At 42.7% G+C, this 13,891-nt stretch overlaps 1 protein-coding gene across 2 annotated transcripts in view; it reads left to right on the top strand.

Annotated features, from left to right (window-relative positions):
* Positions 1–305: 305 nt before the first annotated feature.
* The window catches only part of PXT1 (peroxisomal testis enriched protein 1), a 32,808-nt gene continuing 19,222 nt past the window's right edge, over positions 306–13,891 (top strand). Inside the window, exon 1 of one of the 2 annotated variants that reach the window (XM_055263244.2) lies at positions 306–483. In XM_055263244.2, coding sequence (XP_055119219.1) covers positions 315–483 — 169 coding nt within the window. In that variant the 5' untranslated portion in view covers positions 306–314. Of the gene's footprint in view, positions 484–2,935; positions 3,036–13,891 lie in introns of those variants that run through there. The other variant, XR_008654188.2, reaches the window with a different exon arrangement.

Below are 13,891 nucleotides of genomic sequence, written 5' to 3'. Positions count from 1 at the left end.
TGGGCAACAAGAGTGAAACTCCGTCTCAAAAAAAAAAAAAAAAAAAAAAAGAGAGAGAGAGAAGAAAGACTAACAAGGATGCAGGCCGGTGTAATAGGTGATAAGGATGTGGCAGCCTAGAAAGATGTTTAACTAAATCGAAAAAGACCTTAGGGATCACTCTGGTCCACCTTCTACCCCAATCCATAACTCTCTTACATGTGGAATAAATGCTGCTGATATTGTTAAAACATTAATATTTATCTAAAATACCAGATATTTACTGAGAAATGGGGGAAAGCCTCTGAAAATATGTTTTTCAACAGGGAAAAAACATGAAGAAAAAACATGATGGCATTGTTTATGAAACTAAAGAAGTTCTCAATCCATCTCCCAAAGTAACACATTGTTGCAAATCACTGTGGGTAAAATACAGTTTTCAGAAGGCATACATGACCCAACTTGTCAGCTCCCAGCCAGTTCCAGCCATGTCAAGGAACCCAGGTAAGATATTTGGATTAAACTAAGATAAATAGTTTACTTAGCATGTGTTTTTCTTGATATTAAGACCATAACATTGGACATTAAATATATATATATTTTTTATTTTTTATTTTTTTGAGACATAGTCTCGCTCTGTCACCCAGGCTGAAGTGCAGTGGTGTGATCTCAGCTCTCTGCAACCTCTGGCTCCCGGGTTTAAGCGATTCTGCTGCCTCAGCCTCCTGACTAGCTGGGATTGCAGGCGCCCACCACCACGCCGGGCTAATTTTTAAAATATTTTTAGTAGAGAGGGCGTTTCACCATGTTGGCCAGGCTGGTCTCAAACCCCTGACCTCAACTGATCCCCCCTCATAGGCCTCCCAAAGTGCTAGATTTACAGGCGTGAGCCACCGTGCCCGACCTACATTAAATATGTTATTTAAATATGAACTATAAGAAAATCTATTCATCCCAGTTCTTAGGTGGCAAAAATCTAAAAGTGACTTTGCTTCACGGTACTAAATCTCTTTAGTGTCTATTAGCCCTGAATCATTGCTGTGATGACCAATGAAGGTAATCCCAAATGGGCTAAAATAGATCAAATTTATCTTTTAATAAAAATTAGTCTTTAAATTGGACCTGACAGTGTCAGTATTGTTAAGGTAGGGAACATTCAGATTAGATTTCTTCTTGATTTTGCCACTAGAGGAGAGAACATGAAGGAAAGATACATGTGAAATTTTGCTTTGCAAAAATGTGTGATTCCTAAATGTCCCAGAATGCTAAAATTAAAGTTTTATGTTTTGAAGAGCATTAAAGGACAGTGTTAGGTAAATTTATGAGGTTTTAGGCTTTTAGATAAAAAATATGCTAGATACCTGAGAGGGATTATGAGCATTAATTTCAACCTAATATCTAATTTTAAAAGAATTACATGCCACCTGAGAAAGGGAAATTTCAAGCATCCTGATAGCTGCTTGCCACCACACCAGATTTTTCTTTTTTCGAGATAGAGTCTCACTTTGCTGCCCAGGTTGGAGTGCAGTGGTACAGTCTCGGTTCACTGCACGCCCGGCTAATTTTTGTATTTTTAGTAGAGCCGGGGGTTTCACCATGTTGGCCAGGCTGGACTCCTGACCTCAAGTGATCCGCCCACCTCAGCCTCCCAAAGTACTGGCATTACAGGTGTGAGACACCGTGCCCGGCCTGGTATCCATTTTTTAGAAAGCACTGAATTGACTGAAATTTTGAATCTTCATTTGTTTTTGTTTTTTTTGAGACGGAGTCTCGCACTGTCACCCAGGCTGGAGTGCAGTGGCGTGATCTCGGCTCACTGTAGCTCCGTCTCCCGGGTTCACGCCATTCTCCTGCCTCAGTCTCCCGAGTAGCTGGGACTACAGGCGCCCGCCACCACGCCCGGCTCATTTTTGTATTTTTAGTAGAGACGGGGTTTCACCGTGTTAGCCAGGATGGTGTCGATCTCCTGACCTCGTGATCTGCCCGCCTCGGCCTCCCAAAGTGCTGGGATTACAGGCGTGAGCCACCGCGCTCGGCCTGAATCTTCATTTGTTAATTCCGTTGTCAACAACAATTATTCCCCAAAGTCTGAGATTGTGTCACCTATGAACACCTTCTAGGAACTTGTATTTTCTTTTAAGAGACGTAATTCACTTAACATAAAGTTCACCCTTTTAAAATGTACGATACAGAGGGTTTTAGTATACTCACAACGTTGTGCAATCGTCGTCACTATTCTAAGATTTTGTTTTATTGTAAACCCTTTCCAGTATGTTGTCACACTCTACCTCCTGATCCTCAGATTCCTTGTGAAGCTGATCGCTGTCTTCCGAGGTGTTCCGTGGGCCTTGCTACTTTTGCCTCAAATGCTTTCCTAATTACAGTTTCACTTCAAAAGGAGAGGCAGGTGAAGTTACTAACGCTGCTGCCCTTGATTTAGAGTTAACAACCCACTAACTAACGTACATGACTGTTTTCATGCCTAGAACTCCCGTTTTACCATACGCGAGTTATATGTCAAATCTCATTACTGACTGGTAGTCTGGTGGGCCACCAATGTGCTTTCAATGCCTGCCAAACAATTAGAAACCAGGGATCTTCCAATAAAGTGGTGTCTCTCATGTCCTCCCACTTCTGGCCCAGGACGCCTAGGTTGCCTTTCTGTTCAGGCAGCAGCGCGTTTCTCCCCTTCATCTTTATGATACCATTGAAGAAATGAGGGATGTGCGGAATGAGGGGGCGGTGTGAGGGGGCACGAACTTGTTATTACGGCGTCGAGAACGCCAGACAGTGTAACCGAGGACTAATAGAATAAATAACGCTGGTGTGTGTAACTCGGGCACGCGGCCTCCCTAACTCCCGCTCCCGCCAGTAGCCCGAGGCGAGCTACGCGCGCGCCGCCGCCGGCCGCGCCGCCATGTGCGCTCCCCATTGGCCACAGCTGGCCCACGTGACCTCTATCGCCTAACCTGCTCGTCCGCGCGCGCGCTTTTTCCGCCGCAGAAAGCCTAGGGCGGGAGCGGGGGTCTCACTGGTTGCGCGGGTCGCGCGCCCAGGTAAGTGCGCGAGGTGGTGCCGAGGACCTGGCGGCGCCCTCTGGCGGGGAGCCTGAGACAATGCCTAAGTACTGTCCAGAGGAAAACTCTTACTGAGGAAGCAGGAGATTGAGGAGGTCACCTCTCCCCTCAGTGGCTTCTGTCCGGGGCTGTGACGCAGACAGAGTGAAAATGGAAATCACAAGGCAGGAATGTGACTCGCTGAAGCCAAGATTTATCTCTTTGGGGGCGCCGTACACATACGAACATAACTCTTCGGGGGAAATACATAATTTTTGCATATGGGGAATTCAAAGCCACTTTTTCTTAGAAGAGTTGAGGGTCGTGGGAAGTCCGGAGCAACCATCCTGATACACATCATTTAAGGGAAATTAGAAACTCCTGAGGAAACAAAGATGAGTAAAAGCAAAAGGAGGCCTTGCGACCATTGCTGTGCGGGAATGGAGTGATTTGACAAGGGACAGAAGTGTAATCATTACTGATGGGAAAGGGCTAAATAAATAAATGTGTGTGCATGTGTGTGTAAGTAGTATAAATGGGAAATATAATTGTAGAATTCAGTAGAGAGTTCAGTTTAACTTATTTTTCTGTTTAAGAGTGCTTGGATACTTTGCTTACTTTTGCTTTTTTTAATTTTTTGCCTCGAAGCCTCACCAACCCTTCCTCCTCTAGATATACATTTTCTTTTTAATTCGTTCATTCATTCCAGAAATTCTAGGACCTACTATATTCCAGGCACTGTGCTAGTTACTGAGATGACAGTGATAAATAAAAACAGTACCAGTTCCTTCAGCCATGGAGCATATGGTCTGGTAAAGGAAGCAGACAGTAGTTAATTGCACATATCAATGTTAAATATAATGTGATAAGTGCTAAGGAGAGGTCTAGATGCCATAATGGGGGATTTGACCTAGCAGGGAGATCAGAGAAGGCTTCCCTCAAGATGCAACCCCTGACATGAGACCTGAAGGGGTTAAGGGGGATGGAGGTTGCAGACAGAGGGAGCAGCTTGTGCAAGGGAGAACTGGGAGCCTCTCCCCTTCCAATTACTGCCCATCTCACCCATTTCCACTATACATACATTAATCTTGCCCCTTAGTTCTCAGAAGACATTTGTTCTCTTAATTCCAAGTTCTTAGGGAGTGCCTGGTTGTAACCTACAATGATTGTTAAAGACAGTGTTATTCAATAGGTAAGTATACATATCTAATATACATATCATTATACATTTAATATACAATACATATTAATATACAGTCTAATATTCATTATCTCTGTTGTTTTGTATAAGAAAAATATACAATGACTGTAACAAATCGTAGGATATGATATATCCCAATAGAACTAAAAGTGCTGTAGACAAAGTAGTGAGATATCACATGATTTTGGAAGACTCAAAAAAGGCATCTTAGAGAAAGTAATTTTCAAAAATCATTGAGGTAAGATTTGGTCAGATAAAGATACAAACAATTTAGTTAGAGCATAAGGTTCTAAAAGAAGAGTAAGGAGGTTGGACCAATCAGTTGAAATACATTCCAAGGGCTTTGAAAACCAGTCTAAAGAGTTTGTAGAAACTAAGCTAGTGCAGTGGTTTGCCTCTGTAATCCCAGCTACTCCAGAGGCTGAGATGGGAGGATTGCTTGAGCCCAGGAGTTTGAGATCAGCCTGGGCAATGTAGCAAAACACACTCTTTAAAATATTTTTAAAAGTTTGTAGAAACTAAAAAGTTCTATTTAAGTTTTAAGAACTTTCCTGAGATACTTTTTCTCCCCTAATATTTGCCTTGGAAAATTTTAAATCTAGAGAAAAGTGGCAAAATTAACTCTATGGTTATTCATAAACCCTTCCCACAGATTAATCAGTTTTGTTTCGCTTTGCTTTTTTTGAGACAGGGTCTTACTCAGTCACTCAGTCTGAAGTGCAGTGGCGTGATCATAGCTCATGGCAGCCTCGAACTCCTGGGCTCAAGTGGTCTTCCTGCCTCAGCCTCCCAAGTAGCTGGGACCATAGGTATGCATCACCAGGCCCAGCTAATTTTTTTTTTTTTTTTTTTTGTAGAGATAGCATCTCACTTTGCTGCCCACGCTCATCTTAACTCCTGGGCTCAAGTAATCCTGCCTTGTCCTCCCAAAGTGTTGGGATTTCAGGCGTCAGCCACACCTGGCCTTGGTTTTCTTTTTTTGTTGTTGTTGTTGTTTTTTAATTTTGCCCCATTTGCTTTATCCTAAGAACAAGGATATTTTTCTGCATAACCACAATACAATTATGACACTTCCGAGATACTTTTTTTTTGAGACGGAGTCTCTATCTGTTGCCCAAGCTGGAGTGCAGTGGCACAATCTTGGCTTGCTGCAACCTCCGCCTCCCGGGTTCAAGCGATCCTCTTGCCTCAGCCTTCCCAGTAGCTGAGATTACAGGCACACACCACCATGCCTGGCTAATTTATTTGTATTTTTAGTAGAGATGGGGTTTCATCATGTTGGCCAGTCTGTTCTCGAACTCCTGACCTCAGGTGATCCGCCCGCCTTGGACTCCCAAACTGCTGGGATTACAGGTGTGAGTCACAGTGCCTGGCCCTGAGATACTTTTAAATTTAAATTTTGAATAAGTATTTATGAATTAATAATAAGTGACTTACCAATTTTAATTTGTAGCACGTTGTAAGTGCTATATGTTTGCTTAAAAAATACATTTTCTTGACTAGAAAAATAAAGAATATGAAAAGGCATACAGTGAAGACTCTTTTTTTTTTTTTTTTTTTTTTTTTTTTTTTTTTTGAGACAGAGTCTCGCTGTCGCCCAGGCTGGAGTGCAGTGGTGCGATCTCGGCTCACTGCAAGCTCCGCCTCCTGGGTTCACACCATTCTCCTGCCTCAGCCTCCCGAGTAGCTGGGACTACAGGCGCCCGCCACCTCGCTCGGCTAATTTTTTGTATTTTTAGTAGAGATGGGGTTTCACTGTGTTAGCCAAGATGGTCTCGATCTCCTGACCTCGTGATCCGCCCGCCTCGGCCTCCCAAAGTGCTGGGATTACAGGCATGAGCTGCCGCGCCCGGCCAAGACTCTCTCTTTCATTCTTGTCCCCCATCTGCTCAGTTCTCACTCCCCCAGTTACCTATCTTAGGGAACTATTGTTCTTAGATTCTCAGGTATCTTTCCAGAATTTCTTTATGCAAACATGGACAATTGTGAATATGGATTTTTGTTCCTATTTTCGGATGAAAAGTATCATATTAAGCACATGATTCTTACTTGCTTTGTCACTTAATATGATTTGGAGATCCTTCTGCATTAATGCTTAAATAACTTCCTCATTGTTTTTTACAGTGGCATAGTATTGTGTGGATATACCATAATTTATTTAAACTGTTCCCTATTGACCTACACTTGGGCTGTTTCCAATTACTTAATATTGAAACCAATGCTGCAACAGATAACCTTAAACATATTTCTGTTTGTAAAATTTGATTGATAGATAGATAGGTAACATTGCTCCCTACACAGGTTGTACCAATCTAAACTCCCACCAGCAATTGTGAGTATCTCCAGGCTTTTACAACAGTGGCTGACATATTGTAAGTGCTACATAAGTGTTTGCTTAAAAAATAGATTTTCTTGTTTAGAAAAATAAATAAATGAAAAGATGTACAGTGAAAAGCCTAGCCCTAAACCCACCTACTTAGGAGCTTACTCTTGGCTGAGGTGAATCAATGCATTGAGACCCTGGCCCTCTCTGCGCACACTATCTTCTCCCTCCCACTCTTGACTCTGTTGTAGGGTCTTGGAGATTTGGGGACCATTGCTGATCAAAGGCCAAATATTTCGCCTGGTTCTAAACCGGAAGCTTTAAATATATGAATGTGCATTATCGTTGCTGTTTTACAACTTTAAATGAAAGGAGAGCTGACTTCAAGACAAATGGAAAGGTAGTGCTGTTTTTAGATAAAGCTACAGAGTAGCCAGCCTTTTTCATCCAACCCTAACCTAATCAACAAATATCTGTTGAGTACTTCCTATGTATAGGGCACTGAGCTAGGTCTTAGAGTTATGAAATCGATACATGCCCTCAAGGATTTCATCATTTAGTTGTTTAGACAGGCACAAAATATAAATAATCATTATGTCAAGTTTCAACATGCAAAATACACCTTTTGCTTTTGGCACACTCACTGCTTTCCTTCCTGTCTCCTTCCTCCTCTGCCCCTTTGCCTACCTAACTGCCCTGATCACTGAGCTGCCCAAGGCTTGTTGGTTTCCTTGTAGCTCCTTCATTTCTCCCAGTGTCCATTATTGAAACTTACCCAACTTGTATTTCACTTTCCTGATGCAGATATTAGAGTTTGTATTTCTCAAGTGATAATTAGTTATGATTAGTTATTCTGTTAAACTAATAGTTACGAATCAATATGCTTTTGATTGGTACAGGCAGGCCTAGCCCATTTGGAAGTAGGTGAAGTTTGTTCACTCTTCCCATTTAATTCCTGTCTGAGCACCTTCTCTCCTGGATGAGCTCTCAACCCTCATTGATATCCTCACTTTTTTTCAGGTGATTGTCAACTAATCATTAGGGTGTTATTTCAAAATGGTTTGAAGTGAGGATCTCAGGAGTATATGTATGTTTTAAGATACAATTTTATAGAAAACTGAAGTGACAGGCAATAGGGTTGCAATTTTGATCAGAAGGCCGTAAGCCACCGACTTAGGGACTTACCCTTGGCTGAGGTGAATTAATGCCCTGGCCCTCCCTGCCCCACACTATCTTCCCCCTGTCACTCTTTACTCTGTCATGGGATCCTGCAGTTTTGGGGACCATTACTGTCAGAGAACTTTGAACCCAGCTGGCAGCTGTGGCTCAGTGGGAGTGTAACGGTGGAAGTGAGTGGGTACTCTCCAGTGCCCTCAGGCACTCTTCCCTTTATCTTCTCCCAGTCAGCTTGCAGCCTGGCTGCCCATGGTGAAAGATGATTTTTTTTCAATCTCTATCACTCTGTGTAGGTGGCTGCCTTTCCACTCAGCAGAAGTGGTTCTCACTAGTTGCCCAATGTATTTAAAAGTGTGGATTTGTATAATGATGCTGTATTTTTGTTGCATTAATTTTTTTTAAATCAAAGCAACTCAGGTTCATGGAAACAAATCAACTAGTACAGAGAGCTTATGGTGAAAAGGGGCTTGGACCAGCACCTGGCACATAGAAAGCCCTCTATTTGTTGAATGAATGAATAAATGAATGAATACAAAGCAGTGTCCAGCCTGTCCTTTTTACCTCCACCCCATCCCACCATTCCATTACTAGCAGTGAAATACTTTAATTGGTCATGTTTTCCAGTTTTCTAGATCCGTGATTCTTAACCCTGGGTGCATGTTAGAATCATCTGGGGAGCTTAAAAAACAAACAACAACAACAACAACAACAACAATAAACCTATGTGTAGTCTCATTCCCAGAGTAACAAAATTACTTTTTTTTTTTTTTGAGACAGAGTCTCGCTCTGTCACCCAGGCTGGAGTGCAGTGGCGCGATCTCAGCTCACTGCAACCTCCGCCTCCTGGGTTCACGCCATTCTCCTGCCTCAGTCTCCCTAGTAGCTGGGACCACAGGCGCCCGCCACTACGCCTGGCTAATTTTTTATACTTTTAGTAGAGACGGGGTTTCACCGTGTTAGCCAGGATGGTCTCGATCTCCTGACCTCAGATATTCCACCTGCCTCAGCCTCCCAAAATGCTGGGATTACAAGCATGAGCCACCGTGCCTGACCAGCAATTCTTTTTAAAGGATCAGTTTGTCCTTGGCAAGAGATTTTGAGCCTTCCTTAGATTGATTTGTAGGCCTGCTAAATTTAAGCAAATTATTTTGAAATTATTATTCAGACCAAAGATTGCTAAGAATTAAACATTTAACTATGATAAGTTTGATTATGAAAGGGCATGCCCTTTGAGTTGGTGCCATAACTATTGATTTTGTACTTGAAATATTTGCATCTTCAAAGCGATTGAATTTAAAGCACTAGCTAATGCTCTAAAATCCTCATAAAAGAAACCACTTTCCCCAACTGAAAGAAGGGTCACTTTGAGTTTGAGATGAAGCCTTGAGCTCTGGTGAGGTGGTTTGTCTCTGAGAAAGGGAGACATATATTTTCCAATCTGGCAGCAGATGGCCCAGAATGTGGAGAGGCCAAGACTTCCAGTACTTTCAACCTCATTTTTTTTCCACGTTGCGTCAACATTCCAAAGATAATGTTCAAATACTTCCTTGAAATTCCTTTAACAGTCTGGGACTTAGGGGTGGTGGCTATCAGCAGCGAAGACTCTATGTCCTGGAATGACTTTACCTTGAGAAAAATCACCTAAAATTATGCCTAGTTATACAGATAAAGCACTGCCTTTAACACAGAGTAATATCTTTTTGGAAGGAAGTATAAAACAATCCCTTCAGTTTAAACTTAAGCCACATTTTAATTTGCTTCATATTTGGACCATAAGCTTCCTATATGATCTTTTATTGTTTTCTGGACTTTCTCATTTCCTTGCCTCCCCTCCTCCATGTGATTTGTAATTATTACATCCTCAAACTTCCCCAAGTTCTAAACCATACAATCGCTTTCACCAAGTCTCCCTTTCCACTGGGAACTTCCCTTTGAGAGTTGTTCTCTTGCTCCAATCTGGTTACTCTCTAGGCACACTGCACCACTGAGATTCTGGGACTTCCCTACACATGGGTTGGAGCCACCTGTTGTTAAATCTTGCGACTTTTTCTTTCTTAATTTAGTCTTACTCTATTTACTAGCCTTACTCTATTTATTGTGTTTTACTGGAATACTTCCTCAAGAGACTTCCTAACAAATGGTGTATGGAAGAAAAATTCCTGAGTCCTTGCATGTGTGCAAATGCAAAGACTCCCATATTTTTTATTTTTATTTTTATTTTTTAGAGACAAGATCTCACCGTTTCCCAGGCTTGAGTGCAGTGACGTGATCTTAGCTCACTGTAGCCTTGAACTCCTGGGCTCAACCTATACTTCTGCCTCAGCCTCTTGAGTATCAAGGACTACAGGCTCATACCATCACATCTGGCTAATTTTTAAATTTTTTTGTACAGATGGGAGTCTCACTATATTGCCCAGGCTGGTCTCAAACTCCTGGGCTCAAGCAGTCCACTCATATCAGCCTCCCAAACTGTTGGGATTACAGGCATGAGCCACTGTGCCTGGCCCCTCCTCTCACATATTATTGACAGTTTAGCTGGGCATAGAATTCTAGATTGAAAATAATATTTTGTAAAATCTTTGAGGGCATTAAAAAATTTATCCCACTATATTCTAGTATCCATTGTTGTTGATGGGAAGTCAGTTGCCAAATGAATTCATGTTTCTCCTCAAAGGTTTTAAAGAGTCTCCTTCTATTTATCCTTGGTGTTTGGAAATTTCAGTATGTTCAAAGGGTGAAGTTTTTATTTCCCCATTTGCTGTCCTGAGAATTTGGTAGGATTTTCTCTTTTTTTTTTTTTTTTGAGACAGAGTCTCACTGTGTCACCCAGGCTAGAGTGCAGTGGAGAGATCTCTGCTCACTGCAAGCTCCACCTCCTGGATTCATGCCATTCTCCTGCCTCAGCCTCCTGAGTAGCTGGGACTACAGGCGTCCACCACCACACCCAGCTAATTTTTGTATCTTTAGTAGAGACGGGGTTTCACTATGTTAGCCAGGATGGTCTCGATCTCCTGACCTCGTGATCCGCCCACCTTGGCCTCCCAAAGTACGGGGATTACAGGCGTGAGCCACTGCTGCCAGCCTATTTTTTTTATTTTTGTTTTTATTTTTAAGACAGAGTCTCACTTTGTCACCCAGGCTGGAGTGCAGTGGCACAATCTTGGCTCATTGCAACCTTGACCTCCCAGGTTCAAGCGATTCTCCTGCCTCAGCCTCCCAAGTATCTGGGATTACAGGTGCATGCCACCAGGCCTGGCTAATTTTTGTGTTTTTAGTAGAGACAGGGTTTCACCATGTTGGCCAGGCTGGTCTTGAACTCCTGACCTCAGGTGATCCACCTGCCTTGGCCTCCCAAAGTGCTGGGACTACAGGCATGAGCCACCGTGCCTGGCTCCATTCTTATTTTTAAAAACCTCTCTAAACACATACATTAGAATTTGTAAAACATTATTTTCTGTTCACTGAATTATGTGTTGTCTTCAGGATTACTGTTTTGTTTATCTGGTATTTGTTTTTTTGGCAAGGTCTTACTCTATTACCCAGGCTGGAGAGCAGTGGCAAGATCTTGGCTCAGTGCAGCCTCAACGTCTTGGGCTCAAATGATCCTCTCACCTCGGCCTCTGAGTAGGTGAGACTACAGACACACATCACCATGCCTGGCTAATTTTTTGTTTGTTTGTTTTTATTTTGTAGAGATGGGGTCTCACTATGTTGCCCAGGTTGCTTTTGAAATCTTGGCCTCAAGTAATCCTCCTGCCTTGGCCTCCCAAAGTGCTGGGGTTACAGGCATGAGCCACCTTGTAGGTAATTCTTTGTTATTTTAGTGAAAGATACACTGGATAGCTAGTGTGGGTTTTTTCTGCTGTTACGTGAGAACTGTTCCCCCAGATGGGTAGTAATAACTAACATTTATATAGTGTTTACCTGTGTTCTAGGCACTGTTCTGTGTAACTCATTAAGTCGTCTCAACAACCGCTCTATGAGGTAGTTACTATGGTATTTCTTTTTTCTTTTTTCTTTTTTTTTTTTTGAGACGGAGTTTCACTCTTGTTGCCCAGGCTGAAGTGAGAGATCTCGGCTCATTGCAACCTCCACCTCCTGGGTTCAAGCAATTCTCCTGCCTCAGCCTCCCGAATAACTGGGATTACAGGTGTGTGCCACCACGCCCAGCTAATTTTTGTATTTTTAGTAGAGACAGGGGTTTCACTATGTTGGTCAGGCTGGTCTCAAACTCCTGACCTCAGGTGATCCGCCCGCCTCGGCCTCCCAAAATGCTGGGATTACAGGCATTGAGCCACGTGCCCGGCCATGGTATTTCATTAAGTTCAATATTCCATCAATTGTAAGATGAACCATTATTTTGTTTACTACTAAAAAGGTAAATAATGCTGTTGAAATATGACATGCCATTATAAGATTATAAGACACATACTGATTATGCAGGTATTAAAGATCTTAGAATGAATGAACTAATACATTACTATTGCCATTTTACAAATGAAGAAACTGAGGCATGGAGAGAATGGATAACTTGTGGCAGGTTACATAGTTAATATGTAGCAGATTTTATATTTGAATCCAAGCTTCCTGGCTTCAGAATTCTACCACTATGCCTGAGTGCCTCTCCAGGACTCTCCCGAATGGAGACTCAAATGGTGCATAGGAGGGTTTTGAGTTGTCTGGGCTTTAGGGAGATGAGTTAGTTTCTGGCTCTATGTCCCACAAATGCCAGAACAAAGAGACCTTTAATTTGAGGTGCCAACATCCATCAAGAAGCTTCTGCTTTCACCACAGGGTTTGACCTCTTCCATTAAAGAAGAGTGGTCTGGATTCCTTCCTTCCTTCCTTCCTTCCTTCCTTCCTTCCTTCCTTCCTTCCTTCCCTCCTTCCTTCCCTTCTTCCTTTTCTTTTTCTTTCTTCTTGCTTTCTTTTCTTCCTTTTTTATTTCTTCCTTTCTTTTCCTTTTCTTTCTTTCTGTCTTTCCCTCCATTCTCCCTTCTCTTTCTCTCTTCCTCTCTTCCTTCCTTCCTTTCTTCCTCTTCCTTCCTTCCTTTTTTTTTCACTCTTGTTGCCCTGGCTGGCGTGCAATGGCGCGATCTCGGCTCACCGCAACCTCCGCCTCCCAGATTCAAGCGATTCTCCTGCCTCAGCCTCCCAAGTAGCTGAGATTACAGGCATACACCACCATGCCAGGCTAATTTTGTATTTGTAGTAGAGACAGGGTTTTTCCATGTTGGTCAGGCTGGTCTCGAACTCCCAATGTCAGGTGATCCACCCGCCTCGGCCTCCCAAAGTGCTGGGATTACAGGCATGAGCCACTGCACCTGGCCTTTCTCTCTCTCTCTCTCTCCTTCCTTCCTTCTTTCCCGGTCTCAAACTCCCGACCTCAGGTGAGCCACCCGCCTTGGCCCCCCAAAGTGCTGGGATTACAGGCATGAGCCACAGAGCCCCCCACTCTTTCTTTCTTTCTTCCTTCCTTCCTTCCTTCCTTCCTTCCTTCCTTCCTTCCTTCCTTCCTTCCTTCCTTCCTTTCTCTTTCTCTTTCTTTCCTTCTCTTTCTTTTTCTTTCTTTCTCTTTCTTTCTTTCTCTTTCTTTCTTTCTTTCTTTCTTTCTTTCTTTCTTTCTTTCTTTCTTTCTTTTTCTTTCTTTCTTCTTTCTTCCTTTCTCTTTCTTTCTTTCTTTCTTCTTTCTTCCTTTCTTTCTTTCTTTCTTTCTTTCTTTCTTCTCTTTCTTCCTTTCTCTTTCTTTCTTTCTTTCCTTCTTCCTTTCTTCTTTTCTCCCTTCCTTCCTTCTTCTTCTTTTCTTCTCTTTCTCCTTCCTTCCTTCCCTCCTTCCTTTTCTTTTTCTTTCTTCTTGCTTTCTTTTCTTCTTTTTATTTCTTCCTTTCTTTTCTTCCCTTTCTTTCTTTCTGTCTCTTTCCCTCCCTTCTCCCTTCTCTTTCTTTCTCCCTTCCTCTCTTCCTCCCTTCCTTTCTTCCTCCTCCTTCCTTCCTTCTTCTTTTTTTTTTTTTCACTCTTGTTGCCCTGGCTGGCATGCAATGGCACGATCTCGGCTCACCACAACCTCCGCCTCCCAGATTCAAGCGATTCTTCTGCCTCAGCCTCCCAAGTAGCTGAGATTACAGGCATGCACCACCACGCCAGGCTAATTTTGTA

This window comes from Symphalangus syndactylus, chromosome 23 (genome assembly GCF_028878055.3).
Source record: "Symphalangus syndactylus isolate Jambi chromosome 23, NHGRI_mSymSyn1-v2.1_pri, whole genome shotgun sequence".
NCBI lineage: Eukaryota > Metazoa > Chordata > Mammalia > Primates > Hylobatidae > Symphalangus > Symphalangus syndactylus.
This window is presented reverse-complemented; position numbering and strand designations above follow the sequence as displayed.